Source organism: Entelurus aequoreus, linkage group LG05 (genome assembly GCF_033978785.1).
Source record: "Entelurus aequoreus isolate RoL-2023_Sb linkage group LG05, RoL_Eaeq_v1.1, whole genome shotgun sequence".
NCBI lineage: Eukaryota > Metazoa > Chordata > Actinopteri > Syngnathiformes > Syngnathidae > Entelurus > Entelurus aequoreus.
The window spans coordinates 13806539-13824354 of record NC_084735.1 but is presented as its reverse complement, the minus strand read 5'-3'; the positions used below and the strand labels follow the sequence as shown (position 1 = coordinate 13824354).

At 46.5% G+C, this 17816-nt stretch overlaps 1 protein-coding gene across 1 annotated transcript in view; it reads right to left on the bottom strand.

The window, feature by feature from the left end:
* Nucleotides 1-17816, bottom strand: part of LOC133649749 (fibrocystin-L-like) — a 67050-nt gene that overhangs the window by 34623 nt on the left and 14611 nt on the right. The window contains exons 17-30 of the mRNA XM_062046404.1: nucleotides 15507-15612; nucleotides 15289-15396; nucleotides 15058-15222; nucleotides 14873-14994; nucleotides 14671-14803; nucleotides 9244-9436; nucleotides 4622-4764; nucleotides 4375-4479; nucleotides 4004-4192; nucleotides 3735-3902; nucleotides 2530-2735; nucleotides 1488-2460; nucleotides 1166-1414; nucleotides 931-1080 (exon numbers count right to left, since the gene is read on the bottom strand). Coding sequence (XP_061902388.1) covers nucleotides 931-1080; nucleotides 1166-1414; nucleotides 1488-2460; nucleotides 2530-2735; nucleotides 3735-3902; nucleotides 4004-4192; nucleotides 4375-4479; nucleotides 4622-4764; nucleotides 9244-9436; nucleotides 14671-14803; nucleotides 14873-14994; nucleotides 15058-15222; nucleotides 15289-15396; nucleotides 15507-15612 — 3010 coding nt within the window. The remainder of the gene's footprint in view (nucleotides 1-930; nucleotides 1081-1165; nucleotides 1415-1487; nucleotides 2461-2529; nucleotides 2736-3734; nucleotides 3903-4003; nucleotides 4193-4374; nucleotides 4480-4621; nucleotides 4765-9243; nucleotides 9437-14670; nucleotides 14804-14872; nucleotides 14995-15057; nucleotides 15223-15288; nucleotides 15397-15506; nucleotides 15613-17816) is intronic.

Genomic DNA, 17816 nt, shown 5'->3' with positions numbered 1-17816 from the left:
TTATTTTGTCTTTGCAGAGGCAGACGGCATTCCTAGATAAGGTCTGCACATTCACATCGGAAGGACTTTGACAGCTCAGACAAAACCATGGAAAGTAGCCGGTGCACATTCCTTTCTGTGATTAGTGAGTGACGGCATCTTCAACAGCCATGAAGTTGCTTCCGACAACTGAATAGCCACGCCGATGAGTGGAAAAAAAGTCTGCGGGCTATAGAGCGTTTTCTGTTCGGGCTCCAGTACTATGGAATGCCCTCCCGGTAAAAGTTAGAGATGCTACCTCAGTAGAAGCATTTAAGTCCCATCTTAAAACTCATTTGTATACTCTAGCCTTTAAATAGACCCCCTTTTTAGACCAGTTGATCTGCCGTTTCTTTTCTTCTCTCCTCTGCTCCCCTCTTCCTTGGAGGGGGGGTTGCACAGGTCCGGTGGCCATGGATGAAGTGCTTGCTGTCCAGAGTCGGGACCCCGGGTGGACCGCTAGCCTGTGCATCGGTTGGGGACATCTCTGAGCTGCTGACCCGTCTCCGCTCGGGACGGTTTCCTGCTGGCCCCACTATGGACTGGACTCTCGCTGATGTGTTGGATCCACTGTGGACTGGACTTTCACAATATTATGTCAGACCCACTCGACATCCATTGCTTTCGGTCTCCCCTAGAGGGGGGGGGGGGTTACCCACATATGCGGTCCTCTCCAAGGTTTCTCATAGTCATTCACATCGACGTCCCACTGGGGAGAGTTTTTTCTTGCCCGTATGTGGGCTCTGTACAGAGGATGTCGTTGTGGCTTGTGCAGCCCTTTGAGACACTTGTGATTTAGGGCTATATAAATAAACATTGATTGATTGATTGATTGAAAAAGAGTTGAAATGATGTGGAATAACAACAACGGCCAGTTTGAGATGTTGGTACAAGGCAGAAACACGGCAATACCGTTGTTGGACGGGGACACGCAGTAGAGTTGTGTCGGCGTTGACGCTTCCCTGTCGACTTGGCACTCCTCCTCGCAGATCAGCACGGCCGAGTTGAGCGGGTCAAACCCAGAACCCTGGATGGTCAGCTCAGCGCCACCGCCAAAACTACCTGGGGGGCGGACAAAAAGATCAGAGTTAGCCAAACCAAACAAATGTGTCCATAATCCCGTCCTGCGTCGCCGAGGTGTGCTTACCCTCGTTGGGTTGCACGCCGCTGAGCACCAGCTCGTAAGTAAACCTGACGCTGGATTGAGCGTAACCTTTGATGTGGTGGCGAAGCATAACCGGGTACTCCCCGCCGGGGTTGTCCCCCGCAGTGCACTCCACCCGGTTGTCCGCGACCGACAGCACTCTGCAGCTCACTCCGTTCACCATGACGGTCACCTGCTGGGTGTCGGTGCCGAACCCGGAACCGTTCAGCGTGATCGCTGAAGCGCTCGGTCCTGTGATGAAAGAGCCGGACAGGACAGTCAAGCAGGTTATGGCGTACTCATGTTCACAGTGCACCGTGCTCACCAGTGGAGGGACTGATGGCGCTGACAATGGGGGTGTGGCCTGTAGAGTAGGTGAAGTTGAGGGGAGGGTACTCCACTGAGAGAACGTGGATGCTAACGGATACCAGGCCCTCGCTGTGAGGAGGCGTCCAGCACCTCAGTTGACCGGGCGCCACCTCCTCGATCTCGCACTGTTCACCATCGACCGTCACGCTGGTGTTCCCGGGAAGGAAGCCATTCCCGGTGAGGAGGAGAGGGGTACCCCCTGCCAGGCTCCCCTCCGAGGGGCTCAGGACAGCCTGGGCCTGACTGGTCAGGGTGACGTCCCCGGACGCCAAGCCTTTACTCCGCACAATCACGTGAACGTCATGGTCGCCCGCAGGGAGAGCATGGACCTTCACCGTGATGGCGTCCTCAGCCACGTCGGAGACTTCCAACTCGATGTCGCCAGCGAAAACCGCCACATCCTCTGGGTCGGTACCAAACCCTGCGCCTGAGATGGTGACGTTGGTTAAACCACTGATGCTGTCGGGAGAAACGGCGGTGACATTTGGAGCGATGGAAGACGAGTACAGGAAGGAGCAGTCGGACCGACAGGAACTCTGGATCCTCCCCGCCTGGAAGACGACGTCGCCATGGTGTGGCAGGGAGGGGGCCGTGTCACACACCACGTGGGTGTAACTGACTGAAACCACATCACAGACTTGGCCGGCTACAGTTACTTCACCCTCGGAAAACCCAGAACCGTGGATCGACAGCCTGGTGTGGCCGGTGGAGCTGCCTTCAGAGGGCGACACGGAGTCGATGACGGGCAAAACAACAAAGCGGCGGTCCAGCTCCTGTGCCACGGCGACGATGGCGCTGCCTAAGTTGTTAACTCGAACGTCTACAGGTAGAGCGACACCAACGGGAAGACTGTTGTTGGCGCTAAGCTGGCAGTAGATTTCCCGCCGGGAACTGTTGACCACCTGGCAGGGCTCATCCCAGACCGTCACCTGCACGAAACCGCCGCATGTCAACCAAGACACCTCACTGGAGAGTGAGTGCAACGCCTTAGTACAAACCTCGATGGCGCAGCTGACGTTGCTAAAGCCGTCTCCTTGGATGTGGATGTGCTGGTGGTAGGAACCCTGGTTGGGCCAGATGGAGTGGACCGTGGGGGTGAAGCAGGCGGAGGTGCTGAAGGAAAGGCTGCCTGGCGACACTTCGGACTCAAGGCACTCTGGCGTGGCGACGCATTCGTGGTTAGACCTGGAGACGCGACGGGACACTGAGGGAGGAGACAGACGAGCCAGTCAGGACCTGACTGGACTACTTGTTGAGTGGAAATGTTGTGCACGGGGGGTGGCCTTGGCTTTTGTAAACTTTTAAGCCATTTCAATCTCATTGCCCATAACTGTGGTGCATTCAAAGACCTTTGATTAAAGTTACAAACAGAGTGTTTAAAGACACTTTGAGTGTTTCTAGAAAACGGTTTTAACCAAATTAGTTTTTTATTGCACGTAAACATACCAAGTGTGTCTGTATGGGGCGGCAACGCTGGATTTAGAATGGAACGGAAGGGCCCTTTAGGAGTCTTGTGTGTGGGAGCACAGAATTTGGTGCTACACCCCTGATAATAGGATTGTCCCGATACCAATATTTTGGTACCGGTACCAAAATGTATTTCGATACTTTTCTATATAAAGTGATTATTACATTTGAACAGAAGTGTAGATAGAACATGTTAAAATAGAAAATAAGCAGATATTAACAGTAAATGAACAAGTGGATTAATAATCAATTTTTACAGTTTGTCCCTCATAATGTGTACAAAATAATAGGTGTATAAATGACACAATATGTTACTGCATACATCAGCAGACTAATTAGGAGTCTTTGTTTGTTTACTTACTACTAAAAGACAAGTTGTCTAGTATGTTCACTATTTTATTTAAGGACTAAATTACAATAATAAACATATGTTTCATGTACACTAACATTTTTTGTTCCAATAAAAACAATAATGACATTTTTTTGTGGTCTCCTTTATTTATAAAAGTATCAAAATGCATTTTGGTACCGGTACCGATACCAAAATATTGGTATCGAGACAACCCTATACTGTAATATGGCACCATTGGGTTTTACGTGAATCGGTCAGTGCCAAAAAAGTACCGGATTCCACCCATCCCTACTAGTGTACATTAACTTTTGTCTGGGTGTGAACCGTTGATGGTTTTTCCTAACTTCCTCTGAGGGTCACCAATGATAAACAAAGGAAACCCACCTCCAGTCATACGTCTGGCCTCTATGCCCGCCACTCTGATGGTGACCTCGTTGTCGCTTTGGCCTCGAGGTTGGACCCTCACAACACCTTGTAACTTCTTGTTCTGGTCGATGTAACCGCTACTGTAGTAATAGACACCCGGGATGGTAAAACGGTAGCTGAAAAAGCCTGCGGGAAGGGGGAAGGGCAAATAAGTCTCATTCATAGTTTTTGGAGCAGATGTGCTGAAAAGCTCCAATGGTGTGTCACGATGTGTTTTCTCTCTCTACCTTTCCCAGGCTGGGGCTCGCCGCTGGAGAAGAGTGGTTCCTCGGCGGTGGCGCCACCAGGGCTGGAAACGTGGAAGACAGCGTAACGGAAGCTGTTCTTGAAGGCCGGCGGCTCCCACGTCCACGTCACGGTGTCCCCCACAGCCACCGCGATAGACGCTGGGTCCCAGGCGTATCCTAGACCGTGGACTGTGCAAAGCAGAGCATGGAAGTCTTGCTAAGACGACATGTTTTGTTGCCAATACTGGCATAATTACGCAAAACAACGGGTTTCTCAGTGACAAGTGCTCTGAGCGCTTTTCCGTAATTCAATCCGGCCGGCGTTGAGATTCCGCCTGACATGTGAACAAAGGAGCGAAACGCAAACCTACTGTGGTGGACTCCCTGGTTGGTAACAATGTGAGTCCGCTCCTCTGACTTCAACACGCACTGCAGCTCGTTCTCAGAGGCCGCCTTCACCTCGCATTCGGATCCTCCTGCCACACAAAAAAAACCATGCGTGAGATCACGTGGAAGTTGATACTGTTGCTCTTTAGCTTGGAGACAGATCTGTTCGTGGAATGACTCGAGCAAAGCAATAGGTTAATTGTTACAAATGGTGGCCCTCGGGTTGCTTACCAACAGACACTGTGTTGTCTGAGATGTTTGGGCTGAAACCAGATCCAGAGATGGTCAGCTCGGTTCCTCCCATCAGAGAACCAGTCGTGGGGGAGATGGCGTTGATTTCCAGGATGTATTCGATGGTGGCGTTCACACCGTTGCTACAAGACAAGGATATTCAACTCAATCACCATTTTCAGAAAGCGACGTACCGAGGGGCCATACTTGGTCGGTTGATCCGTGGTTTTGAAAATGTGTCTTATCAAATGATATTCAACTGTATCGCTCCTTTATCAAAGTTCTCGGAATGTGTCTCTCGTAACAAAAACTGGTCGTCTTTGAATTCCAACAAAACGGAAACTCTGATCATTGTTCCCGATAAAAAGAACCTCCTGATCAAGAACTCCCTTGGTACTCTGGGTGCACCAGTTAAAACCAGCCTCAGAAACCTTGGGGTTGTGTTTGATCAGCCAAAGTCTTTGGAGAGTCAGTCGTCAACTGACCAAAAACTGATTTTATCGCCTGAGAAACGTCTCAAAAGTGAGAGGTTTGTTGTCAAAATCGGATCTCGAAATGATCATTCACACGTTCTTACCGTCTGGCATTGACTATTGTACAAACCCCAAAAGCAGTGAAGTTGTCACGTTGTGTAAATGGTAAATAAAAACAAAATACAATGATTTGCAAATCCTTTTCAACTTACAAAGACAAGATACTTAACGTTCGAACTGAAAAACTTTATTTCTTGCAAATATTAGCTCATTTGGAATGTGATGCCTGCAACATGTTTCAAAAAAGAGTGATAAAGTTGAGGAATGCTCATCAAAGACTTATTTGGAACATCCCACAGGTGAACAGGCAAATTGGGAACAGGTGGGTGCCATGATTGGGTATAAAAGCAGCTTCCATGAAATGCTCAGTCATTCACAAACAAGGACGGGGCGAGGGTCACCACTTTGTCAACAAATGCCTGAGCAAATTGTTGAAGAACAACATTTCTCAACCAGCTACTGCAAGGAATTTAGGGATTTCACCATCTACGCTCCGTAATATCATCAAAAGGTTCAGAGAATCTGGAGAAATCACTGCACGTAAGCCATGATATTACGGACCTTCGATCCCTCAGGCAGTACTGCCTCAAAAAGCGACATCGGTGTGTAAAGGATATCACCACATGGGCTCAGGAACACTTCAGAAAACCACTGTCAGTAACTACAGTTGGTCACATCTGTAAGTGCAAGTTATAACTCTACTATGCAAACCCAAAGCCATTTATCAACAACACCCAGTACCTCCCTGATATGTTGTGCCCCTACACTTCAGGTGTAGGGAAAGATCCCAAAAAGTCATCTTAAAACCTGGGGTGACCCCGGCATTCCGAGTTGTAGCCCCCAGACTCTGTAATGACTTGCACCTTGACTGTGTTGATTCTTTTAAAAAACATTTGTTTTTCAGATTTTGGACATTTAACTTATTTAAATCATTTTTATGATGTTTTAATGTAATTGCACTTTGTCATTTTTAACTGTGAAAACCTCTTTATAAAACAAAATGTACTGACTTACCTACTTCACTAGTAGTTTTATATATTTCCGAGCATCCTACACAGTAGAAATTTTGGTCTACTTGAAGAGTTCAGTTCCAAAAGCGGATAAAGCACTTTAAAAAAAAAAGAAGTTTTAATTAAAACATTTTTTTTTTAAAATCATTTTTGGTGTAGCTTTTCATGAAACAACTGCAATTGAATTGTTGCCAGCATTCAAAATGTCCCAAACTGGAAAAAAAGCCAATTTAGTCCAAATATGGAATTTTCGATACTTTGGTACAAATTTTTCTGCAAAATCCATGCCAGCCTGACCATAAAAATAAGTGAAAACAGATCTTTTTTTACATCACAGTAATTAATTAATTTCACCCAAACATACACCTATTTAGGTCAAGGGTTTACATTGACAGCTGCGTCACAAGACAACAACAGCAGAGTAAACGCATCATTTGTCGACTTTCCGTGCTCGCAGACCGCTCAAATTCAGCAGGACAGCGAACAAGTCAAAATGGATTATATTCTAAATATAATTATTTAATTATGTTTAGGCTTTAAAACCTTAAAAGCGACCTTAAAACTAGCAATTCAAAATTATTATTATCTTACTAGTATTGTAAAGTGTTGTGTCTTATAACAAACTTGTGATGCTCAAAAGTAGTATTTTTTTCCTTACGTCCTCATGTCGCACTGACAAATGATTGTGACTTGTATTAAGATTATTTAAATATATTGACCCGAAATTAGAACTATATACTTGGTAAAATTGTGACTTTTTCCAGTGTTTTTAAGGACCTTCTGCAAAAATGTGAGTTTTTTTTTTAACTGACTTCGAAAAGCTCATATGATGAAATAGAGAGGAACTAAGACGGAGACGTGAGGAACACCACTCGTATAACTAAAGAAGTAAACAATCTGCAGCAACACTTCAGTTACATGAATCACATTACGAAACAAAAAGGCTATGGACTTAGAGGGGTGCCTTGGCGAACACCTCAGTTACATGAATCACATTACGAAACAAAAAGGCTATGGACTTAGAGGGGTGCCTTGGCGAACACCTCAGTTACATGAATCACATTACGAAACAAAAAGGCTACGGACTTAGAGGGGTGCCTTGGCGAACACCTCAGTTACATGAATCACATTACGAAACAAAAAGGCTATGGACTTAAAGGGGTGCCTTGGCAAACACCTCAGTTACATGAATCACATTACGAAACAAAAAGGCTATGGACTTAGAGGGGTGCCTTGGCGAACACCTCAGTTACATGAATCACATTACGAAACAAAAAGGCTATGGACTTAGAGGGGTGCCTTGACGAACACCTCAGTTACATTAATTACATTACGAAACAAAAAGGCTACGGACTTAGAGGGGTGCCTTGGCGAACACCTCAGTTACATGAATCACATTACGAAACAAAAAGGCTATGGACTTAGAGGGGTGCCTTGGCGAACACCTCAGTTACATGAATCACATTACGAAACAAAAAGGCTATGGACGTAGAGGGGTGCCTTGGCAAACACCTCAGTTACATTAATCACATTACGAAACAAAAAGGCTATGGACTTAGAGGGGTGCCTTGGCAAACACCTCAGTTACATTAATCACATTACGAAACAAAAAGGCTATGGACTTAGAGGGGTGCCTTGACGAACACCTCAGTTACATTAATTACATTACGAAACAAAATGGCTACGGACTTAGAGGGGTGCCTTGACGAACACCTCAGTTACATTAATTACATTACGAACCAAAAAGGCTATGGACTTAGAGGGGTGCCTTGGCGAACACCTCAGTTACATTAATTACATTACGAAACAAAAAGGCTATGGACTTAGAGGGGTGCCTTGGCGAACACCTCAGTTACATGAATCACATTACGAAACAAAAAGGCTATGGACTTAGAGGGGTGCCTTGGCGAACACCTCAGTTACATGAATCACATTACGAAACAAAAAGGCTATGGACTTAGAGGGGTGCCTTGGCGAACACCTCAGTTACATTAATCACATTACGAAACAAAAAGGCTATGGACTTAGAGGGGTGCCTTGGCGAACACCTCAGTTACATGAATCACATTACGAAACAAAAAGGCTACGGACTTAGAGGGGTGCCTTGGCGAACACCTCAGTTACATGAATCACATTACGAAACAAAAAGGCTATGGACTTAAAGGGGTGCCTTGGCAAACACCTCAGTTACATGAATCACATTACGAAACAAAAAGGCTATGGACTTAGAGGGGTGCCTTGGCGAACACCTCAGTTACATGAATCACATTACGAAACAAAAAGGCTATGGACTTAGAGGGGTGCCTTGACGAACACCTCAGTTACATTAATTACATTACGAAACAAAAAGGCTACGGACTTAGAGGGGTGCCTTGGCGAACACCTCAGTTACATGAATCACATTACGAAACAAAAAGGCTATGGACTTAGAGGGGTGCCTTGCCTCAGTTATGTAAATCACAAGTTTGGACCCCAGTTTTCTATGTTCGCTACCAAGGTTAAAATGTCAACGCAAGGATCTGACAATGTGTTTACAGTGGTCCAGGGGTTCTTTAACTTTTTTCTACCACTTGTCCTTTTTGGGGTTGCTGGAGCCTATCCCAGCTGCATTTATGTTGTGCTAAAATAAACAAATTAAATGAATAATGAGTATGTTGAACTAAACTGTCAAGGAAATTAAAGTGCAAATGAAAATACAGATTCACCCCTTTAGTCGTATTTTTGCGCTTAAGAAACGTCTCTGTGACTTTAGCGCCAGACTTTTTCTGCCTGTTTGACATTGTCATTACTGCCGCAAATGGTGGAAAAGTGTATTACAAACGAGTACCCATACGGACCACAGCTGAGAAGTGGGTATTGCTTGGCGGCCCAACAATGGACAAGAAACCGATTCCATTCAACGCCATGATTTTGGGGTGACATTTGAATTGGGAATCGATTCTCGTTTCAACGAGATTTGCGATTCAAACCGAACTTATTGTTAAAAATGATGAACTGATATAGTATCGGAATAAATAACAGGGATGGAATCGATTTTTCTCCAGCGCCACTACAGCAGTATTTTCAGCAGAGGTCCTACCTGGTCTGGGGGTAGCCATTGTCCCCGACGAGGACGTCCACTCTGTGCAGGCCCGGGGGCAACACGGGCAGGACGCAGGTGACGCTTGTTGACGCCCACTCCTCGGAGGCGCACTCCCTCATGCCCACGTACACGGCGCTGCCATTGGCTTGGTCGCCCAGGTTCGAGCCCAGGATGGTGAGAAGGCGCCGTCCTGACCAGAGACCCAAACAGGAGCGTGAAGCTTCTAGTTTTCCACTCGCATTCTAATGAGCACTTGTCAGCTTCTTTGTCTGAACAGGAATCTCCAGTTTATTGTGCGGAATAATAACATAGGACATTGCGTAGAAACACAACATTACGCTACGCGGAAACGAGAGATAAGACGCTAGTCTTTTCAAAGTATTGACAATTGCGGAGTCACGTGTGCAAGAACAAGAGTTCATAAACAAGTTCCCAGGGTTAAGTGTACAATTATTGGCTGTGCGTGCTAATGCCAGTATTGTGAGTAACAGTACAGGTTTAGATACGCAGTTTTCTTAGTAGTACTTTTCCTAGGTTTCCAGATTTACCGATTGACACACTTTTCGATGTGTTTGCTTCCAACTTTAAAAGGATCAATGACACGTATTCATCACCCACGCGTCTAGGACTACCTGGACATCATATTGTGTGGTCCGCATGAGTCTAGGATCACCGCCATGTCATATTGTCCGGTCCACACACGTCTAGGACCACCGCCATCTCATATTGTCCGGTCCACATGTAACTAGGACCACCAACCCATCATATTGTCCATTCCGCATGCGTCTAGGACCACCAACACGTCATATTGTCTGGTCTGCACACGTCTAGGACCACCAACACGTCATATTGTCTGGTCCACACACGTCTAGGACCACCAACACGTCATATTGTCTGGTCCGCACGCATCTAGGACCACCAACACGTCACGTTGTCTGGTCCGCACGCATCTAGGACCACCAACACGTCACGTTGTCTGGTCCGCACACGTCTAGGACCACCAACACGTCATATTGTCTGGTCCGCACGCATCTAGGACCACCAACACGTCACGTTGTCTGGTCCGCACACGTCTAGGACCACCAACACGTCATATTGTCTGGTCCACATGCAACTAGGACCACCGACACGTCATACTGTCTGGTCCGCACGCGTGTAGGACCACCAACACGTCATACTGTCCGGTCCGCATGGTCTAGGACCCCCGACACGTCATATTTTGCGGTCCGCAAGAGCCTAGGACCACCGACTTGTCATATTGTGCGGTCCGCAAGAGCCTAGGGCCACCAACCCGATCCGTCATATTGTCCGGTCCTCACACGTCTAGGACCACTGACAAGTCATACTGTCTGGCAACGAGGACCACCGACACGTCATATTGTCTGGTCCACATGCAACTAGGACCACCAAAACGTCATATTGTCTGGTCCACATGCAACTAGGACCACCAAAACGTCATATTGTCTGGTCCACATGCAACTAGGACCACCGACACGTCATATTGTCTGGTACACATGCAACGAGGACCACCGACACGTCATATTGTCTGGTCCACATGCAACTAGGACCACCAAAACGTCATATTGTCTGGTCCACATGCAACTAGGACCACCGTCACGTCATATTGTCTGGTCCACATGCAACGAGGACCACCGTCACGTCATATTGTCTGGTCCACATGCAACTAGGACCACCAAAACGTCATATTGTCTGGTCCACATGCAACTAGGACCACCGTCACGTCATATTGTCTGGTCCACATGCAACTAGGACCACCGGCACGTCATATTGTCTGGTCCACATGCAACTAGGACCACCGACACGTCATATTGTCTGGTCCACATGCAACTAGGACCACCAAAACGTCATATTGTCTGGTCCACATGCAACTAGGACCACAGACACGTCATATTGTCTGGTCCACACGCAACTAGGACCACCGACACGTCATATTGTCTGGTCCACATGCAACTAGGACCACCAAAACGTCATATTGTCTGGTCCACATGCAACTAGGACCACCAAAACGTCATATTGTCTGTTCCACATGCAATTAGGACCACCGAAACGTCATATTGTCTGGTCCACATGCAACAAGGACCACCGACACGTCATATTGTCTGGTCCACATGCAATTAGGACCACCAAAATGTCATATTGTCTGGTCCACATGCACCGAGGACCACCGACACGTCATTGTCTGGTCCACATGCAATTAGGACCACCAAAACGTCATATTGTCCGGTCCACATGCAACTGGGACCACCAAAACGTCATATTGTCTGGTCCACATGCAACTAGGACCACCAAAACGTCATATTGTCTGGTCCACATGCAACGAGGACCACCAAAACGTCATATTGTCCGGTCCACATGCAACTAGGACCACCAAAACGTCATATTGTCTGGTCCACATGCAACTAGGACCACCAAAACGTCATATTGTCTGGTCCACATGCAACTAGGACCACCAAAACGTCATATTGTCTGGTCCACATGCAACGAGGACCACCAAAACGTCATATTGTCTGGTCCACATGCAACTGGGACCACCAAAACTTCATATTGTCCGGTCCACACGCAACTAGGACCACCAAAACGTCATATTGTCTGGTCCACATGGAACTAGGACCACCAAAACGTCATATTGTCTGGTCCACATGCAACGAGGACCACCGACACGTCATATTGTCTGGTCCACATGCAACGAGGACCACCAAAACGTCATATTGTCTGGTCCACATGCAACGAGGACCACCAAAACGTCATATTGTCTGGTCCACATGCAACGAGGACCACCAAAACGTCATATTGTCTGGTCCACATGCAACGAGGACCACCAAAACGTCATATTGTCTGGTCCACATGCAACTAGGACCACCAAAACGTCATATTGTCTGGTCCACATGCAACTGGGACCACCAAAACTTCATATTGTCCGGTCCACACGCAACTAGGACCACCAAAACTTCATATTGTCTGGTCCACATGGAACTACGACCACCAAAACGTCATATTGTCTGGTCCACATGCAACGAGGACCACCAAAACGTCATATTGTCTGGTCCACATGCAACTAGGACCACCGTCACGTCATATTGTCTGGTCCACACGCAACTAGGACCACCGACACGTCATATTGTCTGGTCCACATGCAACTAGGACCACCGACACGTCATATTGTCTGGTCCACATGCAACTAGGACCACCAAAACGTCATATTGTCTGGTACACATGCAACGAGGACCACCAAAACGTCATATTGTCTGGTCCACACGCAACTAGGACCACCAAAACGTCATATTGTCCGGTCCACACGCAACTAGGACCACCGACACGTCATATTGTCTGGTCCACATGCAACGAGGACCACCGACACGTCATATTGTCTGGTCCACATGCAACGAGGACCACCAAAACGTCATATTGTCTGGTCCACATGCAACGAGGACCACCAAAACGTCATATTGTCTGGTCCACATGCAACTAGGACCACCAAAACGTCATATTGTCTGGTCCACATGCAACGAGGACCACCAAAACGTCATATTGTCTGGTCCACATGCAACTAGGACCACCAAAACGTCATATTGTCTGGTCCACATGCAACTAGGACCACCAAAACGTCATATTGTCTGGTCCACATGCAACGAGGACCACCGACATGTCATATTGTCTGGTCCACATGCAACGAGGACCACCGACACGTCATATTGTCTGGTACACATGCAACGAGGACCACCGACACGTCATATTGTCTGGTCCACATGCAACTAGGACCACCAAAACGTCATATTGTCTGGTCCACATGCAACTAGGACCACCAAAACGTCATATTGTCTGGTCCACATGCAACGAGGACCACCAAAACGTCATATTGTCTGGTCCACATGCAACTAGGACCACCAAAACGTCATATTGTCTGGTCCACATGCAACTAGGACCACCAAAACGTCATATTGTCTGGTCCACATGCAACTAGGACCACCAAAACGTCATATTGTCTGGTCCACATGCAATTAGGACCACCAAAACGTCATATTGTCTGGTCCACATGCAACTAGGACCACCGACACGTCATATTGTCTGGTCCACATGCAACGAGGACCACCAAAACGTCATATTGTCCGGTCCACATGCAACTAGGACCACCAAAACGTCATATTGTCTGGTCCACATGCAACGAGGACCACCAAAACGTCATATTGTCTGGTCCACATGCAACTAGGACCACCAAAACGTCATATTGTCTGGTCCACACGCAACTAGGACCACCGACACGTCATATTGTCTGGTCCACATGCAACGAGGACCACCAAAACGTCATATTGTCTGGTCCACATGCAACTAGGACCACCAAAACGTCATATTGTCTGGTCCACACGCAACTAGGACCACCGACACGTCATATTGTCTGGTCCACATGCAACTAGGACCACCGACACGTCATATTGTCTGGTCCACATGCAACGAGGACCACCAAAACGTCATATTGTCTGGTCCACATGCAACTAGGACCACCAAAACGTCATATTGTCTGGTACACATGCAACTGGGACCACCAAAACGTCATATTGTCTGGTCCACATGCAACGAGGACCACCAAAACGTCATATTGTCTGGTCCACATGCAACTGGGACCACCAAAACTTCATATTGTCCGGTCCACACGCAACTAGGACCACCAAAACGTCATATTGTCTGGTCCACATGGAACTAGGACCACCAAAACGTCATATTGTCTGGTCCACATGCAACGAGGACCACCGACACGTCATATTGTCTGGTCCACATGCAACGAGGACCACCAAAACGTCATATTGTCTGGTCCACATGCAACGAGGACCACCAAAACGTCATATTGTCTGGTCCACATGCAACGAGGACCACCAAAACGTCATATTGTCTGGTCCACATGCAACGAGGACCACCAAAACGTCATATTGTCTGGTCCACATGCAACTAGGACCACCAAAACGTCATATTGTCTGGTCCACATGGAACTAGGACCACCAAAACGTCATTTTGTCTGGTCCACATGCAACTAGGACCACCAAAACTTCATATTGTCCGGTCCACACGCAACTAGGACCACCAAAACGTCATATTGTCTGGTCCACATGGAACTAGGACCACCAAAACGTCATTTTGTCTGGTCCACATGCAACGAGGACCCCCAACACGTCATATTGTCCACATTGCAACTGACACTGTGGTCAAAGTTGGAATTGCCGGAAAGCACATTTTAGGATATTTAACACTCTACTGCCATAGTGGATAGTGCGCCACCACAATTCGTCATGTTTTAAGTGTCAGGTAAACCCTGACAAATGGGGCCATATGAACCCTCTTCCTACTGTATGTGACCTTAAAGAACAAAACCCTGAAAAATCCAACATAATGGATGTGGTCTGGGAGGCTCACCAAAGACGGAGGTCTTCAGGGGACTCAGCCCGGAGATCTGCGGTGTCAGGGCGAGGTCGTAGGTGAAGGCCGCGCTCGCCGCCTCGCTCATGTTGCCCAGGTGGACTGTGACCGCATGCGAGCCGGCAGTCCCCTGCAGGAACACATACAGTCATCGGTACAACTTCCATGGTCCAGACGGGGTGGAACCTGTCTGACTCACTGCTGGTGTTCTGCATTTTAGCTCCGTATGACTCGCTTGGACCACACTGCACGCCGCGTCCCCCACGGCGACGCTGGCGTTCCCGCTGAAGCCGAAGCCCGTCACCGTCAAAAGCGTTCCCCCTGGGACACACGTGTAAGTATTAGGTCACCGCTTTGACCAGGAGTATTATTGTGACGCTCCACCTGCGACGCTGCCGGACACCGGGGAGAAGGAGGAGACGATGAGCTGGTAGGTGAAGTTGAGAACGCCACCGGCCGCAACGCGCGGACGACCCAGTGAGGGGAAGTTGATCCACACCGGGACGGTGCCGGCACCGGCGCTGCCCAATCTGCACACTTGACTGTCAGCTGCAATGAACACCTGGTTGGTTAGCGTCGTGTCTTTAAGTCAGCCTTTTAATTTCGCCAACTCACCCGAGACCTCTTCCACGACACATTCGGCTCCTCCCGCCGTAATGGAGGCGTTTTGGACGCCGAAGCCGGAACCAGTGACAGTCAAACGAGTCCCAAGTCCGACGGATCCTGTTAAAGTCGGGCGTATTCAATGAAACCATCTTCCCCAACAGTTTTTGAAGACCTTGTCCATCACTTGCTTTGACTGAAAAGACCCTGGTAGTGGATGAACCGCTCACCTTTAGAGGGGCTGATCCCGCTCACCACGGGGGTCTTGTCCTCGGACCATTGAAAACCGCAGTCTCCGGAACACTTGGAGGGAATGCCGTTGATGTAAACCTCCACCTGTGAACAAGAGTTCGAAAAGCTTCGGTTATGGAATTCAGACATTATTTTGGTGACATTTTTACCCAAATCAAGTACAGGTAGGGAATGTTTACAGGAGAAGAAAACAAACCTATTCAACCCGACCATAACCACCTGCAGGGTTAGAGGGTACTTTGTTGGTTTTTTACAACCCTAATCTGAATTTTTTAAGTATAGTGGTACCTCAATTTAACAGTACTTTGAGATACTCTGTGTTAATTTGCCAGCATAATTTGAGTCCACAGTTGCTAAATGCTGAAGCTAACGCCACAGATCCGCCCCTAAACATCCGGTTTTATTTGCTAGCATTACTTATAGTTAGAGATCGAAATAAGTTTGGTTTTTGAATTTTTTTTGGACACACAGCTAACAGAAATACGATACAAATTGAGTGTCCTTTAAAAACTAAAATAATAAAAGAATCAGTCAAATAAGTACAGGCAAATATTAACAACTGCACTTACGAATGGCCCTAGCATGGTGCCGCAATACACAAAAGCAAACAAAAGGCTCATCAATTATCCACAATACAACCAGGCCTCAATCGGGGCCGAACTGGAGATCAGATTTTGAGAAAGTTTTTACAGAACAACTATCAATGTCAGCCTAATTGCACTGTTGGATTTTATGTAACTCAATTCCCATCCATAATCAATGTATTACAGTACTACTACTGTTGTAAACAACATTTATTATCTTAAAGTTTGTTTTTAAAAGGCATGTTTCATGTTAAAATTCAAGTATTTGGGTGAAGAGTTTGGTAATGAAACAAATTGAACTTATAGGTTGAGGTACCGCCGTATCTACCAGGCCTGAATTGTACCCATTTAGGCTACGAGTAGTCCGGGAAAGTCCTAACTGACCCAAAATGAACCCCAGTGTTAAATGGGGTTGCCCAAAAGTTTTGGAATTCACCCGGACTCTTTGGGTGAATTTCAGACCTCTTGGAGCACCAGGACCTTTGGAGGTAGTCCATTTTGGGCTTACTTGGGTCCTTGAGACTGTTTGGGGTTTTGGTGGTTGTATCATCAGTGTGTCAATGGCTGAATTTGATGTAGAGCAAGGTTTCCCACACATTCATTTATTTGTGGCGGCCCGCCACAAAAGAATTACGTACGCCACAAATAAAAAAATTAAATACAAAAAAAAAAAAAAAAAAAAAAATTGTCCTCTCCAGCTTCTCAGGCAAATCATATAGTTGATGTAGATGCCCATATCGGCTGTTCAGATTTACTTTACAAAAGAGAAGTGTAGGATACTTCTCTTGTTGCCTTATTTGTATTTGACTTTATTAAATGTATTTATATTAGAAACACAACATGTGTATATAACAAAGGGTGCAAAGTCTGCAGGCAGTAGGAAACACATGGTTAAGTGTAGGGAGTAAAACTGATAGCAGTCTAAAGTTCAAGATTTTTGGAGCTCTTTGTTCAGTGGATCAGATGTTTGATGAAGCTCTGTGTCTATCTACCACCACTACTGTTTTCTGTTTATTTGTTACTGACTGTGGCAGGACACCTCTGCCTCTGTTCCACTTTATGTTGCTGGTAAATAATATGGTTGTAGTAGTAGGCTAAAGTTAAATTATTTAGTATGCACTAATTAAAGGGGCAGAGCTTTGAGACATTTTAGCTTTTATATTTTATAAGATATATTTTTTGTAAGAACCACAATTAATAAATATATTTCAGTGAATAACTTATTGTTTAAATCTGTATATAAATATGTACATAAAGTGTTGTAATTATATTGTAAAATGGATGGATGGATGGATGGACGTTTAAAACAAAACAAAACTGTTATTATTAATTAGTAAGTATACATTTTTTGAGCCTTTTTAGAGAAAATCAAATCATTGTAGTAAATTATGCAAATTACTCGATGATGTCATGGTGACCACACCCATCGCCACGCCCCCACCGCCACAGGTATCTTGGCAGTTTATGGGAAACACTGTAGAGCAGGGGTCACCAACGCGGTGCCCGCGGGCACCAGGTAGCCCGTAAGGACCAGATGAGTAGCCCGCTGGCCTGTTCTAAAAATAGCTCAAATAGCAGCACTTACCAGTGAGCTGCCTCTATTTTTTAAATTGTATTTATTTACTAACAAGCTGGTCTCGCTTTGCCCGACATTTTTAATTCTAAGAGAGACAAAACTCAAATAGAATTTGAAAATCCAAGAAA